At 39.1% G+C, this 13775-nt stretch overlaps 1 protein-coding gene across 3 annotated transcripts in view; it reads right to left on the bottom strand.

The window, feature by feature from the left end:
- The window catches only part of TPD52L1 (TPD52 like 1), a 109062-nt gene that overhangs the window by 28135 nt on the left and 67152 nt on the right, over positions 1-13775 (bottom strand). For all 3 annotated transcript variants that reach the window (XM_077162807.1, XM_077162809.1, XM_077162808.1), the window contains exon 3: positions 5962-6110. In XM_077162807.1, coding sequence (XP_077018922.1) covers positions 5962-6110 — 149 coding nt within the window. The remainder of the gene's footprint in view (positions 1-5961; positions 6111-13775) is intronic.

The following is a 13775-nucleotide window of genomic DNA, read 5'->3' as shown; positions in this document are numbered from 1 at the left end:
TGGGATGTGTGGATGAATGTTCTTTGCAAGCCAAGTAAAAATCATTCTATTGACTTTTCATGCAGATTCCTCTTGTCATGTTTTACTAATTTGAAAGTCAGTGTTAATAATCAAAAGGAGAGAACATGACATCTTCTAAAATATTTTGACTTAGAGCATTTTTAAACATAGAAATAGAAAAAAACTTAAATCCAAAAATCTTCTTACAAGAAAATATTTCATGGCATACATACAGATTCAACTATGAGAATCTTAAAAAGATCATTACTTCAAAGGTTACATGAGCAGTAGTTCACCAAAGATGCAAAAAAGCATCAAGGATTATTTTCTTCCAGAGGCACACTAAACATCTTATCAAATTTTAATTCACCACTCGAATCTAGGAAAAAAAGAATCTATCTCCTGCCTTGTATAAAAAGAAGAGAGCCTGAAGGTAAGAAGAATAAGCAACTGAGTGAGACACTGGGGATATGTGTGTTTCTCAGTTAGGTCTTTAATCTTCACTGATGCTTCTAAATTCAACAGTGCCTCACCAGGCACTCATAAAAAGAAATAATCATCGCTGATCACCATGACATGTATGGAACTCGTAGAACTCAAAATCAAAGAATAAATAAGTCATAAATTAAGCTTCAATTTTTAAGTCTTGTGCATTTTTTTTTTCATGCCAAATGTTAGGGCTTTACTCCTCTCTATGGAGGATGAATAGTTTAAATTCCCTTCCCAAACCTTCTCCCCTCTGTAGACCTACCATTTGGTTTGAGATTCAGCTCAGAGGGTCTTATGAATGTGTGAATTTTATGGAATGGGTTAGCACAAGCAGCACACTTATTAAAAGGAAGCATATCAGTTTCAATAGCCTACCATCAAGTTGCACTTCCTAATTCCTCCTTTATCTACCTATAGAATAAATTCAATTTCTCCTCCAGTGGTTTTCCCATCTCTTCTTGAAGCCTAAAGACAACATAAAAAGGCAGCAGAAAACAAACAAATAGGGGTCTTTTTTGAGTTTTCTGAGACTCTCTCAATACAATTATAAAAATGCGCTTTCATCAAATGTAACAAATGTATCACACTAGTGGAAGGTGTTAATAATAGGGTGGTATTTGGGCATTCTGTATTTTATGCATGATGGTTCTGTAAACCCACAACTTCTCTAATTAAAAAAAAAAAAAAAAGATGACGAGATGAACAACAAGCCCAGACACGGATGATCTCTTGGACTCCTGTGGTTGCTCCTAGAATCTTCTTATCAAGGAGATTATTTCAATCTGCTGGATAAATATTCCTACCCATTGGGTCCTACTGCAGTTTGAATCCTACCACAGACTAAAATATGCCAAGATCTTTCATTAACATACCATAGATTTTATTTTCATTTATAAATCAAACTTAAAAGCTTACAATGGCTTAATCATTATTCAAAGTATAGCCTCAGGGAATCACACAGGATCCTCTGTCAGCTAAAATTCTTTTTAGTGATTTGAAATCTAATTTCACCCAACCTAGCCTGACCCCACCTCATCATTCGCTCACATCAAATTTTTCTTCAGATGAAGTGTAAATCTTGCCCTGGAATGGCTTCATGAGTGCTAACAGAGCAGGACCTTAATTTAGGGGAAGGAGATTTTGTTGCCCTCTGGGAGTTCTGAGATGGCTTTCTCATTCAAACATGAATGAGGTCCTCTTCACCTCACTGGGGCCAAGAACAGAGGGTCAAAGGAAGACCCTCTCCTGAAAGAATATTAATAGACTTCTACCCACCTCCTTCAGAAAGGGATTGATTCTTCCCCACAAAGGTAAATTTACTTCCTTCCTAAATGTGAGTGAGTCCACTCCTGTTGTATTTATTCAAATAATCTCCAAGGAAAGCTCATCTAGTCCTCTGACTTTCAATAGCATCTGTATACATCTATATCAACTTGCATGTTTAGTAGACCTTTCAGACTTCATGTTACCAAAACAGAGTTCTTGGGTCTCCCCTCTCAGTCTTTCCCACAGTAACAAACAATTACTGCATATTTACACTGTAAGAAAGTTAAGTTTTGTTTTCACACAAGATGGGGCAGGAAAGGGCTGCAGAACAACTCAGCCTGCAGGCAGGGAAGGAGAGTGCCTCTGATGTAAGCCTAGAATTGGTGCCAAACAGGTAGAAACAAGTTAAATAAATAATGGCCAGGGTCAATTGAAATATAAAGCGTGGTCAAAAGTGGGAACCTTAAGCAGGAAATTTGAATTAGTTAGATTATCCAGACAGACTTTAACTTCTGGAGTATCCCATCAGCAGAGAAATAGGGCAGGGGCTTGCATGCTAAGCTTAGGATATAAATACCTGTGGCATTCAACTGCCTGGTGCACTGACCACTATTTTTCGAGTAGGCATCTGTTCTTGCAAGATCGTGAATAAATTTTTTTCTTCTCCACAATTGGGTGAGCACTTATTCTTTTAAGTACAGTGTTCTTTCTAACATATACCATGTCAGAGACACTGTCCTGTAGACTTGGCAAAGCTATGAAATAGGCTAGGAGGACTCTCATTTTATGGCTTCAGTGAGGTCCAGATCTTAACCCAACCCATCAAACTCTTTAGCCTGCAAACCTACCATAGTGCTATGTGCCCACTACAGTAAGCAGTCCCAAAGCCCATCCAGTTAGCCCTACTGAAGACAAAGAGTCCTGCTTGATCCCTCTAATTTCCTCACCCCACCTGCAAGTCACCAGGAAGTTCTGCTGGCCTGACCTCCAGATCTTAGCCTCTCTCTGTCCCCAACTCTCCTTGTTCAAAGTTAGAGCCATCACATCTGCCTAGACTATTGCAATAACTTCATTAAATGATTTCCCAGATTCTAACTGTGCCTGTCTACAGTCTGTTGTAGCCAGAGTGACCTTTTTAAAAGGTGAATCAGAATAGCTCACTCTCTGCCTCAAACCTTACAATGGGATGTGAAGCCCTTGGAATAAAATCCCCACTCCTATCCCTGCCTTGCAGGCCCCAGCACTCTGACTTCCTCTCCAGACACAAGCACTTTGTTTGGTCTCCTTAAACCTGCAAAGCTGACGCCTGCCTTTGCAGCAGCTTTTTCATTGGCCCATAACTCTCCCCCCACAGATCTCTGAGAGACTGGCTCTCACCAAAGGAACCTCCTAGGATTTCCCTGACCACCAAATTTAGGTTCTAACCCCCTCCAGGCCACTCTTGGGCACATCGCTCTAGGTTATTTTCATCTCGTAACTTCCTGACAATTCCTCATTCGTTCATTTTTTTGCTTGTTTCTTGTTCTTTTCCCTTTTGATACTCCAGGAGAGCAGGAGTCTTACCTATCTTGTTGATTCCCATATCTTTGGTGATAATGCCTAAGAGTAGATGCATAGTAACACTTGTTGAGTACATGAACAGTCACGTCCCTTTAATGGCTTTCTATTGCCCATTGCTACAAAGTAACCCAATAACTCATGTCACAGGCCCTGTATGACTGACCCCATTGATTACTGGTTCACTAGACCACGTCCCCTTCTCCCCTGCTTCAGGCCCTCACCCAGGCTGTGCCTCTACCAGGTTCTCCCATCCCTCCTTGACCTGACTTATCCTTCCAAGAGGGGCTTAAACATCGCCCACCTATGGAAACCTTTCCTGAGACCCCAGGCTAAGTTCCAGTCCCTGTTTTGCATTCCCACAATGTACTGTGCTCTCCACATCACTTTTCACCCATCATTGAATGGATTATTTGTAAAAACACAAAGCAATTCTGCCATCCTACCTAAACTGTAAACTCCATAACCTCAGGGAATAAGTCTGTTCTATTCATCCCACAAAAAGTTGGACACTAAATGGACTTCTTTCATTTTTCAAAATTGGGGAAACTGCAAACTATATATTCTCCCCTTTACAAAGGGGCCAAAGGCCTTCCTTGAGGTAAGCTCTGCTTTAATCCCATGTCCCAAGAAGAGTGTGAACCTTTCTCTGTAGGCCCCAGCTCCCACCCTGCCCCGTCAGACCAGGGCAAACATGACACTCAGGTTGAACACACCATCTTCACAGAAATCCCAGCCCCACCTCCATTCCTTTCACAGTAGAATCACCTGAACAGCCCAACCCTCCCTTCTGTTTATCCCTGCAGCATGATTAGGGAGGCCAAGAAGAAAAATCCTTCCTGGTTCTTACACCCCAGAAGGAAGTTCAGATCAGTGTGCCACGAAGCCCTCAGGGCCTGGAGTAAATCCAGAGGCAACCCGACACCAGGAATTGGAAATCATGCAACCTCAGATGTCAAGGCCATTAATTGTTACAGGGCATCAAAGCACAAAGACGAAGGCCAGAACTACAAACAGATGCTCTCATTTAATTTAGTGCCTGAAAACCAGCCATCCATTTCAGTGTTGATTTTAAATTGGTGCTCATCAGTGTCTGGCTTTGCATCTTCTTCCATAATTGTCATCTCAGGTTGGGGAATGTTGGATAGCCTCTGGAGATAAAATGATGGGCTCCTGGCTCCCTCATTCCCAGCTCTGAGCTGGGCTCTCATCTCTGGATGAGCCCTTGTGGTGCAGAAGCAGAGAAACCTACAGGATGGCTTGGTCCCCATTACAGGGGGAGGTGCATCTATGACAAATAAGGGAGGACACTGGGGGAAATTTGGGACTGCTCTTAGATCCAACCTCTCATACAAAGGACATCTTCACACAGAAGCAAAAGATCTCAAGATAAGCAGGTAAAATTGACCCCCAGCAAAACTGAAATAATTGCTGTCCATCATTAGAACTTCTTCCTACTATGAGGCCACTGTATGCCCAGGAGAAACGCAAAGCGAAAAACTGGTTCACACTTAGGAATGCAAAAATTTCACTTTCTAATGGTTGAAACTAGGGAAAAAAATGTAGAACACAAAGGAAAAAATTTCCTTTGGGGCTAGAGTTAGGGTTATAAATAGAAAGCCTCTGTAATTTCCCTATCAGCCCCCGCTCCCTAACACACAAAAAGAAGGAAAATCACATCACATATGTGGGTATCTTCTTACCTTTTGTACAAGACCATCTGGCAAGCAAAATATTTTAAACCATCAGAAAAGTACCACAATAGTTAAGTATTTTATGTAATTTAAAAAGTAATCCAATATAAGTAAAATTGTAGAGTAGCCAAGGTTATTCTGTGCCATGCCTAATTTAAGACAAGATGATGATGGAAAAGCCAAGAACAATTTTGTTGGCCTAAACCCAGTCCTAAATATTCCATACTGAGGAAGAGACGCCCATCTCCAGAAGATGAGTGGTATAAGGTTTTCTTTCTAAATTAATTGTCAACAAGGCAGTACTAAAATTGCTGACCATATATGATAGAAACTCAAAATATGAAGTGAGTGTCAAGTATTTCTGAGGAAAAACCACTTGCCCATTTATAGTTTTTATGATAAAAAGTAAGTAAAATTACATATTTAGTAAGTGTTTAAAAAGGTATAATAAAGAGAAAAACCACTGGGCGGGCCGCGGTGGCTCAGCGGGCAAGAGTGCTTGCCTGCCGTGCCGGAGGACCCCGGTTCGATTCCCGGCCCCAGCCCATGTAAAAAACAAACAAACAAACAAAATATAATAAAACAAGAAAATGTTTAAAGATGTTTCCCTTTCTTCCTCCCTTCCTTCCTTCCATCCTTCCTTCCTTCTCTGTCTTTCCTTCCCTTCCTCCCTCTCTCTAAAAAAAAAAAAAAAAAAAAAAAAAAAAGAGAAAAACCACAAACCCCAGAAAGTGGTCTGGTTTAGACAGTTTTTGGGAACCAAGTTTTATTTCATGAAGCCACTTTCGAGTTCACTCCACATGCAACATATTTAATGATTATATATGTCTTTATTTTGCATCTAGAAAAAATGTTTTTCCTAGCAATAAGCATCAAAATAGACTTGTTAAAAAACAGAATGGTGGCAAGACAGCAGGTCAAGCAAAAAAAAAAAATCTGTTACGCTCATACTTACGCAGTTGTAGTTTGCATATCATGCCAGCTTTTGCTGAAATTCTGTTTTAACTCATTCATCAGGTTCATGCCGAGTTTTTGCTTTATCTCAACCAGATGCCTTTCTTTTGCTGATAAAACTTGCCGTAGAGTTGTGATTTCGTCTTCCAGCTATAAGTTAGAAGGGAGAATGGTGAGGAAAAAATGTCAGACCAGCTGAAAATACATTGCAAGAGCTCCCTGTGCTTTCAGGTAGCCCTCTGCCTCCACTTGTTGAAGCAGTCCTGTGCTTGGCTATATCAAACATCCTACAGACATGGAGTCTATCTAATATTTAAAGATACAAACAGGTTTATTTGTTCTAATAGTTATAAAAGTAATCAGTGATCCCTGTAAAAAATAAAATTCAGACTGTACAGAGTGACATAGAAAATAAAATAAAAATCACCTATACTCTACTAGGGTACAGCCACTACTTCATTTATGTTGTGTTTTTTTTTTTAACTTTTTATTTTGAAATAATATCAAACTGACTGGACAGTTACAAAAATAATGCAACCCCATTACAGAGAACCCCAACCTACCTCTGCCCCAAGTCCCATCCACAGATATCCAGAGCCACCAACTTGAACATTTTGCCACATTTGCATGTCTTTCTTTCTTTCTGGCTTTCTCCCTCTCTCTCTTTCTTCTCTCTCTCTCTCCATCCATCCATCTATCCGTTAGTACATCTACGTATCTATCTTATCTATCTATTTTCTGAACATTCGAGGGTAGATTTCATACATCATGCTCATTGAATACGTAATTTTTCCTGTACATTTCTTAAGAAATGTAGTTATAAATTTACAAAGAAATTTGACAGTGATCTAAAGCTTAGAGTTTGGATAAAATTTCTCCATATGTCCCAATAATGTTCTTTTGAGTTTTTTCTTCTCCATTATTGGATCCCATCCGGGATCCACATATTGCATTTAATTGTGAGTCTCTTTAGTTCTTCTCTTCTTTTTTTAAACTGTGGAAACATATATAAAACATGAACATTCCCATCTCAACCACTTTGAAGCATGCCGCTCAGTGGAGTCAATCACGTTCGCAGTGTTGTGTTGTCCTTGTCGCCATCCATTACCAGAACTTCCCCATCACCTACTATGCATTAACTCCCTATTCCCTCTGCTCCTTGCGGCACCTCGTAAACTGTACGCCACTTTCTCTCATATGAGTTTGCATATTCTCTGATGTTTCTCTTGTGATTAAAATGGAGTTTAGATTTAACATCCTGAATCTCTAAGAATCTCATTTGGTTTGATACCAACAGGACTTGAGTAGTATACATAAACTATATTCCTATACCCCTCCATTTCCTCGCCGTTATGCTTTTCTATAGTTCTTGTTGCAAATTACATATTTATACATTATGAGTCCTAAACCATTGATTTATCACTACTTTTTTTATACATTTGCCTTCTAGATCTGACATGAAATAAAAGGGGGAGTAACCCAAAGCCAAGAGTTTAATGGTACTGGCATTTATATTTACCCACGTCAATACTTTTACTGTAGATCTTTATTTATTCATGCAGCTTTGATTTATTGTATAGTGTCCTTTCCTTTCAATGTGCAGAAATCCCTTTAGCATTTCTTGTAAGACCAGTCTAGTGGTGATGAGCTAATTCAGCTTCTGTTTATTTGGGAGCGTCTTAATCTCTCCCTCATTTTTGAAATACAATTTTGCCAGATATAAAATTCGTAGTTGTCAGGTTTTTGCTTTCAGCACTTTAAATATATCATTCTACTGCCTACTTGCCTCCATGGCTTCCTATAAGAAATAGGCACTTAATCTTATTGAGGTTCTCTTATATGTGACATGTTACTTTCCTTTCGTGGTTTTCAGAGTTTTTCTTTATCTTTGACATACAACAATTTGATTATAGTATGTTGCGGTGTTGGTCCATTTGTGTTTATCCTGTTTGGAGTTTGTTGAGTGTCTTGGACAGGAAGTTTTCAAACTGAAGGTGTCCAGTAGTTTTCTCAGTCTCTTTTTACTTTTCTTCATTCATTTTTCTTTCCGCTTCTCAGACTAGATGATTTCAATTGTCATATCTTCGAGTTCACTGGTTCTCTCTTCTGCCAGGTCCAAGCTGCTATTGAACCCCTCTATTTCAAGAGTTTTCAATTTCTTGTTTGTGGTCATCAACTGTGGCTCCTTTTCATAATTTCTGTCTCTTATTGTCTCCTTGTGATCATCTATCATTTTCCTGATCATCTTTTTTCTCTTTGTCCATATTTTCATGTAGCTCTTTGAGTATATTTAAGGCCATTTAAAAAAAAAAAAGTCTTTATCTGGTATGTCCCAGGTCTTGTCCCTATCATAAATGCCTTAACTTCCTTCGCATGTGCCATTGTTTCCTGTTCCTTTGTATTTTCTAATCTTTTTTTTGCAACCTGGATATTTTGATATTAATGTACTTTCTCTGGAATTTAGACTCTGAGAAATTTAGTCACAGAAGAATATGCTCTGTGAAGTCATAAACCAGAGAAGCCATAAATTCCTAGGTAAGGGAAAACCCCCCTTTCTGTAGGTGCATCATAATGCATATGTATATATTCCTAACAACAACAGCTATCTATACTAAACTACTTCTGCTACAGATCAGTAACTTCAAGGAAGTATGCCTGTGATCTTGCAAATCCTGACCTGGCCCTTTGCTTTCCTTGTTCTTACCCCATATAACCCCTTGTAACCTCCTGGGTAGTGCAGAATGCTTCTCTGAATGTCCTGCAGCCACTGACGACCAGATTTCCCATTTGTAAGTTTCCTGATAAACTGTTACTATTTTGCTATATGGAGTGTCTGCTTTATTTTTTGGTCTTAAGTGCCACAGGTCTTTGGTGGAATCTATTCTGTAGGTTCACAGCCAGACTAATATCCAGCTAGTGTTGTCACGGAAATTTCCTTGGATGCCAGAGGCTTATTTAAAGAAAGAAGGAACGGGGGGTGGGGGGAGAAAGAAAACACTTTTGCCAGTATTTTCAGATTGTTCTGTGCAAGTGTTTTCTTTCAGAGCTTAACCACACAATGAGTTTGAAGAACAACTCCAGGCAAAGACACGTAGGCGTTCTCAGTCTTTTCCATACACGTGTCTTGTCCTGGGCATGTGGTGAGTGGTCCTAGGAGTTCCTCCATTCACATGTATCCAAATGTCTTCATTCCCCTAGGAAACAGAGTTTCCTCGTGATCTTAGGCACTACCCTGTAAACCACCCCACAGCCAGCAAACCTTTGTCCCAGGCAGCTCAGATTTGACTGTCTTACTGTTTTCTGTATGAGAGCTTTGAGAGCAGCATCTACACTCAGGGAAGGTTCTGGGATGGCAAGCCTGTGAGTGTCTGGTTCATCCCTCAATTTGCCACCCGAGTCCATGGACATGCACGCTCCCAGTTAGTGCATATGGCTACTCTGCTGTCTCTGAAACCAGGACCAGGGACCTGCACTGGGACTGTAGGCCAGCCCTGTGCAGAGATGGTGGGTGGGTGGGGGAAGTGTCAACAAGGGAACTACAAAAATCCTACCATTTCTAAGTTGTCTTTTCCCTTGACTTGGCATTTTCCCTGTCACTGCAATCCCTTATCTGCTCCTAGAGCTTTGAGAAAGAGAAAGATGTTTCTGCCAGTTGTGCTTGTCGTTCAAAGCTTCTGCAGATAGGGGAATGGAATCCTGGAGCATCTCACTCTACCATCTTGATTGGGACAGGGCTCCAATGTTTAGTTGTTAACTTTTCAAGAATTTTTCTAAAGTTGCACATAAATATAATCTTTGAACAAAAATTGATTTGGACTGTATGCCATGTTTTGTAAACAACTTCTTTCAATTATCAATGTCATAGGGATCGTCCTATTTCAATAAAATTGTTATATATCCATTTATGGCCCACCTCTATGCCATTTTGATTATATAGATATAGAATAATTTACCAGTTAGTTGTCAATTGATAATAGATTTTCTTCTTTTAGTAACAATGATATGATGAATATCCAGATTCACTTATTTGGAAATGTTGATTATTCTGATGATACAAATAAGTGGATTGGTACTCATATTTTTAAAGATTTTGAAGTACATTTCCACAATGCCCTTCAGAAAATGTGTAGCAATTTATGCCCCATAACCACGAATTTATTCACCACATTCTCAATATCAATAGGCATTTGCTTATCTTTAAATCACTACTCATTTCATTTTTTTTAATCGCTAGTGAGGATAAACAACTTTCCATAAGTTTAATTTTCCAGTGAATTTCTTTTTTATTTGCCTATTAATGACATTTGACCAAGGTCTTGGATATATGAGTTTTTTTTTTTACAAATATATATAAATATATACAAATATATCATATATATTGATTATATTAGCTCTTAATCATTGAAGCTGCAAGTATTTTCCTCAGCTTGAGATATGATATATATTTTTTCCATGTTGATATTTTAAATATTTTAGAGTACACTTTTCTTTAATGGATTCTTCTACCTTTGCTTTATATTTAGCAATTATAATCAATTTTAAACAACCTTTAAACACGAACTTCATCAATCTCTTCTCAAAGTCCATTATATTTTAAAATCAGCCCAAGAAACATTCATTGAGTGTCTATAATTTGCAAAATAAGAAAACATTCTAGTTCCTTCTACAAAAACACAAAGGCAATATCTTTTCCTTTAGACATGCACTTTCCAGTGAAGGAAGCATACAAGGTCCAAATAAATTATAATACACCATGCAAAGTCATCAGTACAGTGGTGGAGTTCATAATAACAAACATTTATCAAGAGCTCACTGTATGCCAGGCATTCTCCTAAGTGATTTACAGCAGTGACACTTTAAATCTTCACAGAAACCCTATGAGGTAGGTACCTCTGTTGTACCCCATTTAGAGGTAAGGGCACCAAGGCACTGAGTGGTTAAGTGGTTTCCAATATCACAGTCAGAAAGTGGAGAAGTCAAGATGTGAACCCAGGAAGTCTGACTTTGGAGTTTTTGTTCTTAACTGTATACATTTCACTCTTGCTATTCAGCATTACTTGGGGATGGTAGAGTCATTTCATTTTTAAAAATTGGGGAATACTCTGTAGCTTACAGGACACCTGAACTGAGTTTAAAGGTATGGGGAACAAGCAGAGAAGAGGGGGGGCTGAGGAGGACAGTATTAACAAAGGTAATAAGAGGTGGGAAAGGAAAGAGTACTCTTGGGAAACATCTACTGTAGATAGAGTGCACAGGGTATTGGGGTAGACCAGAACTCCCCTACCTGAAGTAAGGGGTATGCAACTATACATGTAATGTAGTTATTTCTATATCAAATCTAAGCATTACTTACTAGGATTTTAATAAGTAATAAGTAAAAGTAAGATTTTGCATGGAGTTTAACATACCTGTGCTCAATGTACTTTAATTAAATTAAATGCACACGGGGGAAAAAAGATAAAGAAAAATATATTTCATATAAACACGTATCCTAAATGCAAACTAGTAATTTCATTTGGTGCTAATCAAACAAGGATCAATGTTTCAGTGCAAGGGGAAACTTATGTTGCACTTATTGAGAAGTGTACAATACATATAATATATAGATTTTATGATGATTAAAGAGATTTTTCAAAGGTAATTTTGACTACATATGATTTTCAATTGAAATTCCGACTTTGGAGTTTAACTTCTGAAATATGTTACTCCAGTATATATGCATAACTTCTTTCAAAAAATGTATCTATAAATATAATGTACATATGTGTATATGTGTTTGTTTTGTTTGTAGACATAATAAAACCCACATATCTTTATTCTCTCTGTTTCTTAACATTTTGGACAAGAGTTACCTTCACTATCTGACAGAAGGTACCATATCAGGATGAGGAATTTCACATAAATCTATAAATAGAAGGCTGCCTTGTTTTGTGGTGTCATTTCAGGACTCCGTTGTGTAGCCCACATTCAGAGGTGGTGGGTAATAATCATCACCGATGCTCTGGTCACTAAATGTTAGTACTCTGAGGAGCATAACAATTCTAACAACTATACCCTGCGTTCACAGATGAGGCTGCTTGGTGGCAGAGCTGGGACTGGAATCCAGTTTTTATTTCCATTGTTTATCCAGATTATTTTAGCAAGATAGCCATTTTCAGAAACTAAATCTCTGGAATATCATAAATTAGGTCAATTCCCTTACACTATGGTTTGATATATGCATTCTTTTAGCATTCTTTCTGAGAGCCCTCCATTTTTAAAAACAAAATTACATTTTCAATTTACTAAATCAAAATTTATTCTTACATAGATTCACAAATTCTTATATCTCATGCTAGAAAAATACATATTTCATAATAAGTTTTTTTTTTTGTTTGTTTGTTTCACGTCGGCAGGGACTGGAAATCGAACCTGGGTCTCCAGCATGGTAGGTGAGAACTCTACTTGTTGAGGCACCATGGTCTGCCCAATAAAAGCTTTTGAAAAACAAGTGCATTAGGGGTTCCCAAGGCCACATTCAGGGTCAGTGATTCCTAGGGCTCACAAGACTCAGCATCTAATCATACTCATGATTTATTAGAGTGAAGGGTATGAAGAAAAATCAGGAAAGGGAAAGAGACGTATGGGCCAAAGTCCAGAGAAAACCAAGGTCTTCCTGCAGTGGAGTTAGACAGGATGCACTTAATTTCCCCAGTATCAGATGTGGCAACCCCTGTGAGATGCTGCCCACCAGGGAAGCTCCCCTGGGCCTGGAGTCCAGCGAGTGAGAACAGACACTCCCTGCCTCGGTCATACCAAAATGCCAGACTCCAGAAGGAAAGCAGGTGTTCAGTATTAACCACAGTGTTTGCACAGTTTAGGCACAGTGAGCTACTCTTAATCAGTCAAAGCATGGCAGGAACAAACCTGAAATGCAAGTTCCCAGATGCCAGCCAGGGCTGACCTTGCAAGCAGTCCTCTCTAAGGATAGCCATGTCAGGCCTGCTAGCTAACTCCTTTCTGCAAACAAGGCTTGCTTTTCATTAATTCATCATTTCTCTCGGATGTGACATGTAGGAATACAGGGGTAACTAATATTTTAGCAAACACAGACTGAAAATATTCAAGTGGCTGTTGTTTCTTGGAGATTATATAATTAGCAATGTAGAAATCTAGGGGAGCTATTCCAAGGAGAGAAACATCAGTATAAAGGCTGTGAGGAAAGAGGTGTGCTTGGTCTGTTTAAGGTACAGTGAGGAGGCCAGTGTGGCTGGAGTGTAGGGATTGAGAGGAAGTGCTGGCAGGAGGTGAGGGCAGAGAGATAACTGAGGTCTTGTGGATTAGCAGGAGAAATGACATGCTCTGAATTTGATTTCATGAAAACCACTCAGACAACAGTGTTGAGAATAAGTGGGGGTGGGATGTTGGTGGGGTGGGGGGAGTACAAAGGAGAAGCAAGGTTACCAGTAAGCAGGTATGATGACTTGGAGTTAGGCACTCAGAGAAACCTGTTTTTTATTTTAATCCATTCCTGTGAATGGAATAGGACTTTTTGAAGACGTTATTTTTAGCTAAGGTGTGGCCAACTGAATCAGGATAGGTCTTGATCCCATTACTGGATGCCTTAGAGAGAAGGCCATGGGGAAAGAGCTGTAGGAAGAAACCTAAAAGTTGATGGAATCTAGAAGAGAAAGGAGAAAACATTGCCACATGGACAGCCATGTGTCAGAAAAGCCAAGGGACAAGGATTGCCAGTAGCCAGCAGCCTTTGGGCAGAAAGTGTCACCTTGTTGATGCCTTGATTTTGGATTCCCCCTAGTCTCAAAACCGTGGACC

Source organism: Tamandua tetradactyla, chromosome 5 (assembly GCF_023851605.1).
Source record: "Tamandua tetradactyla isolate mTamTet1 chromosome 5, mTamTet1.pri, whole genome shotgun sequence".
Lineage (NCBI taxonomy): Eukaryota > Metazoa > Chordata > Mammalia > Pilosa > Myrmecophagidae > Tamandua > Tamandua tetradactyla.
Note: the sequence above shows the minus strand (reverse complement) of the source record. Positions and strands in the feature narration are given on the sequence as shown.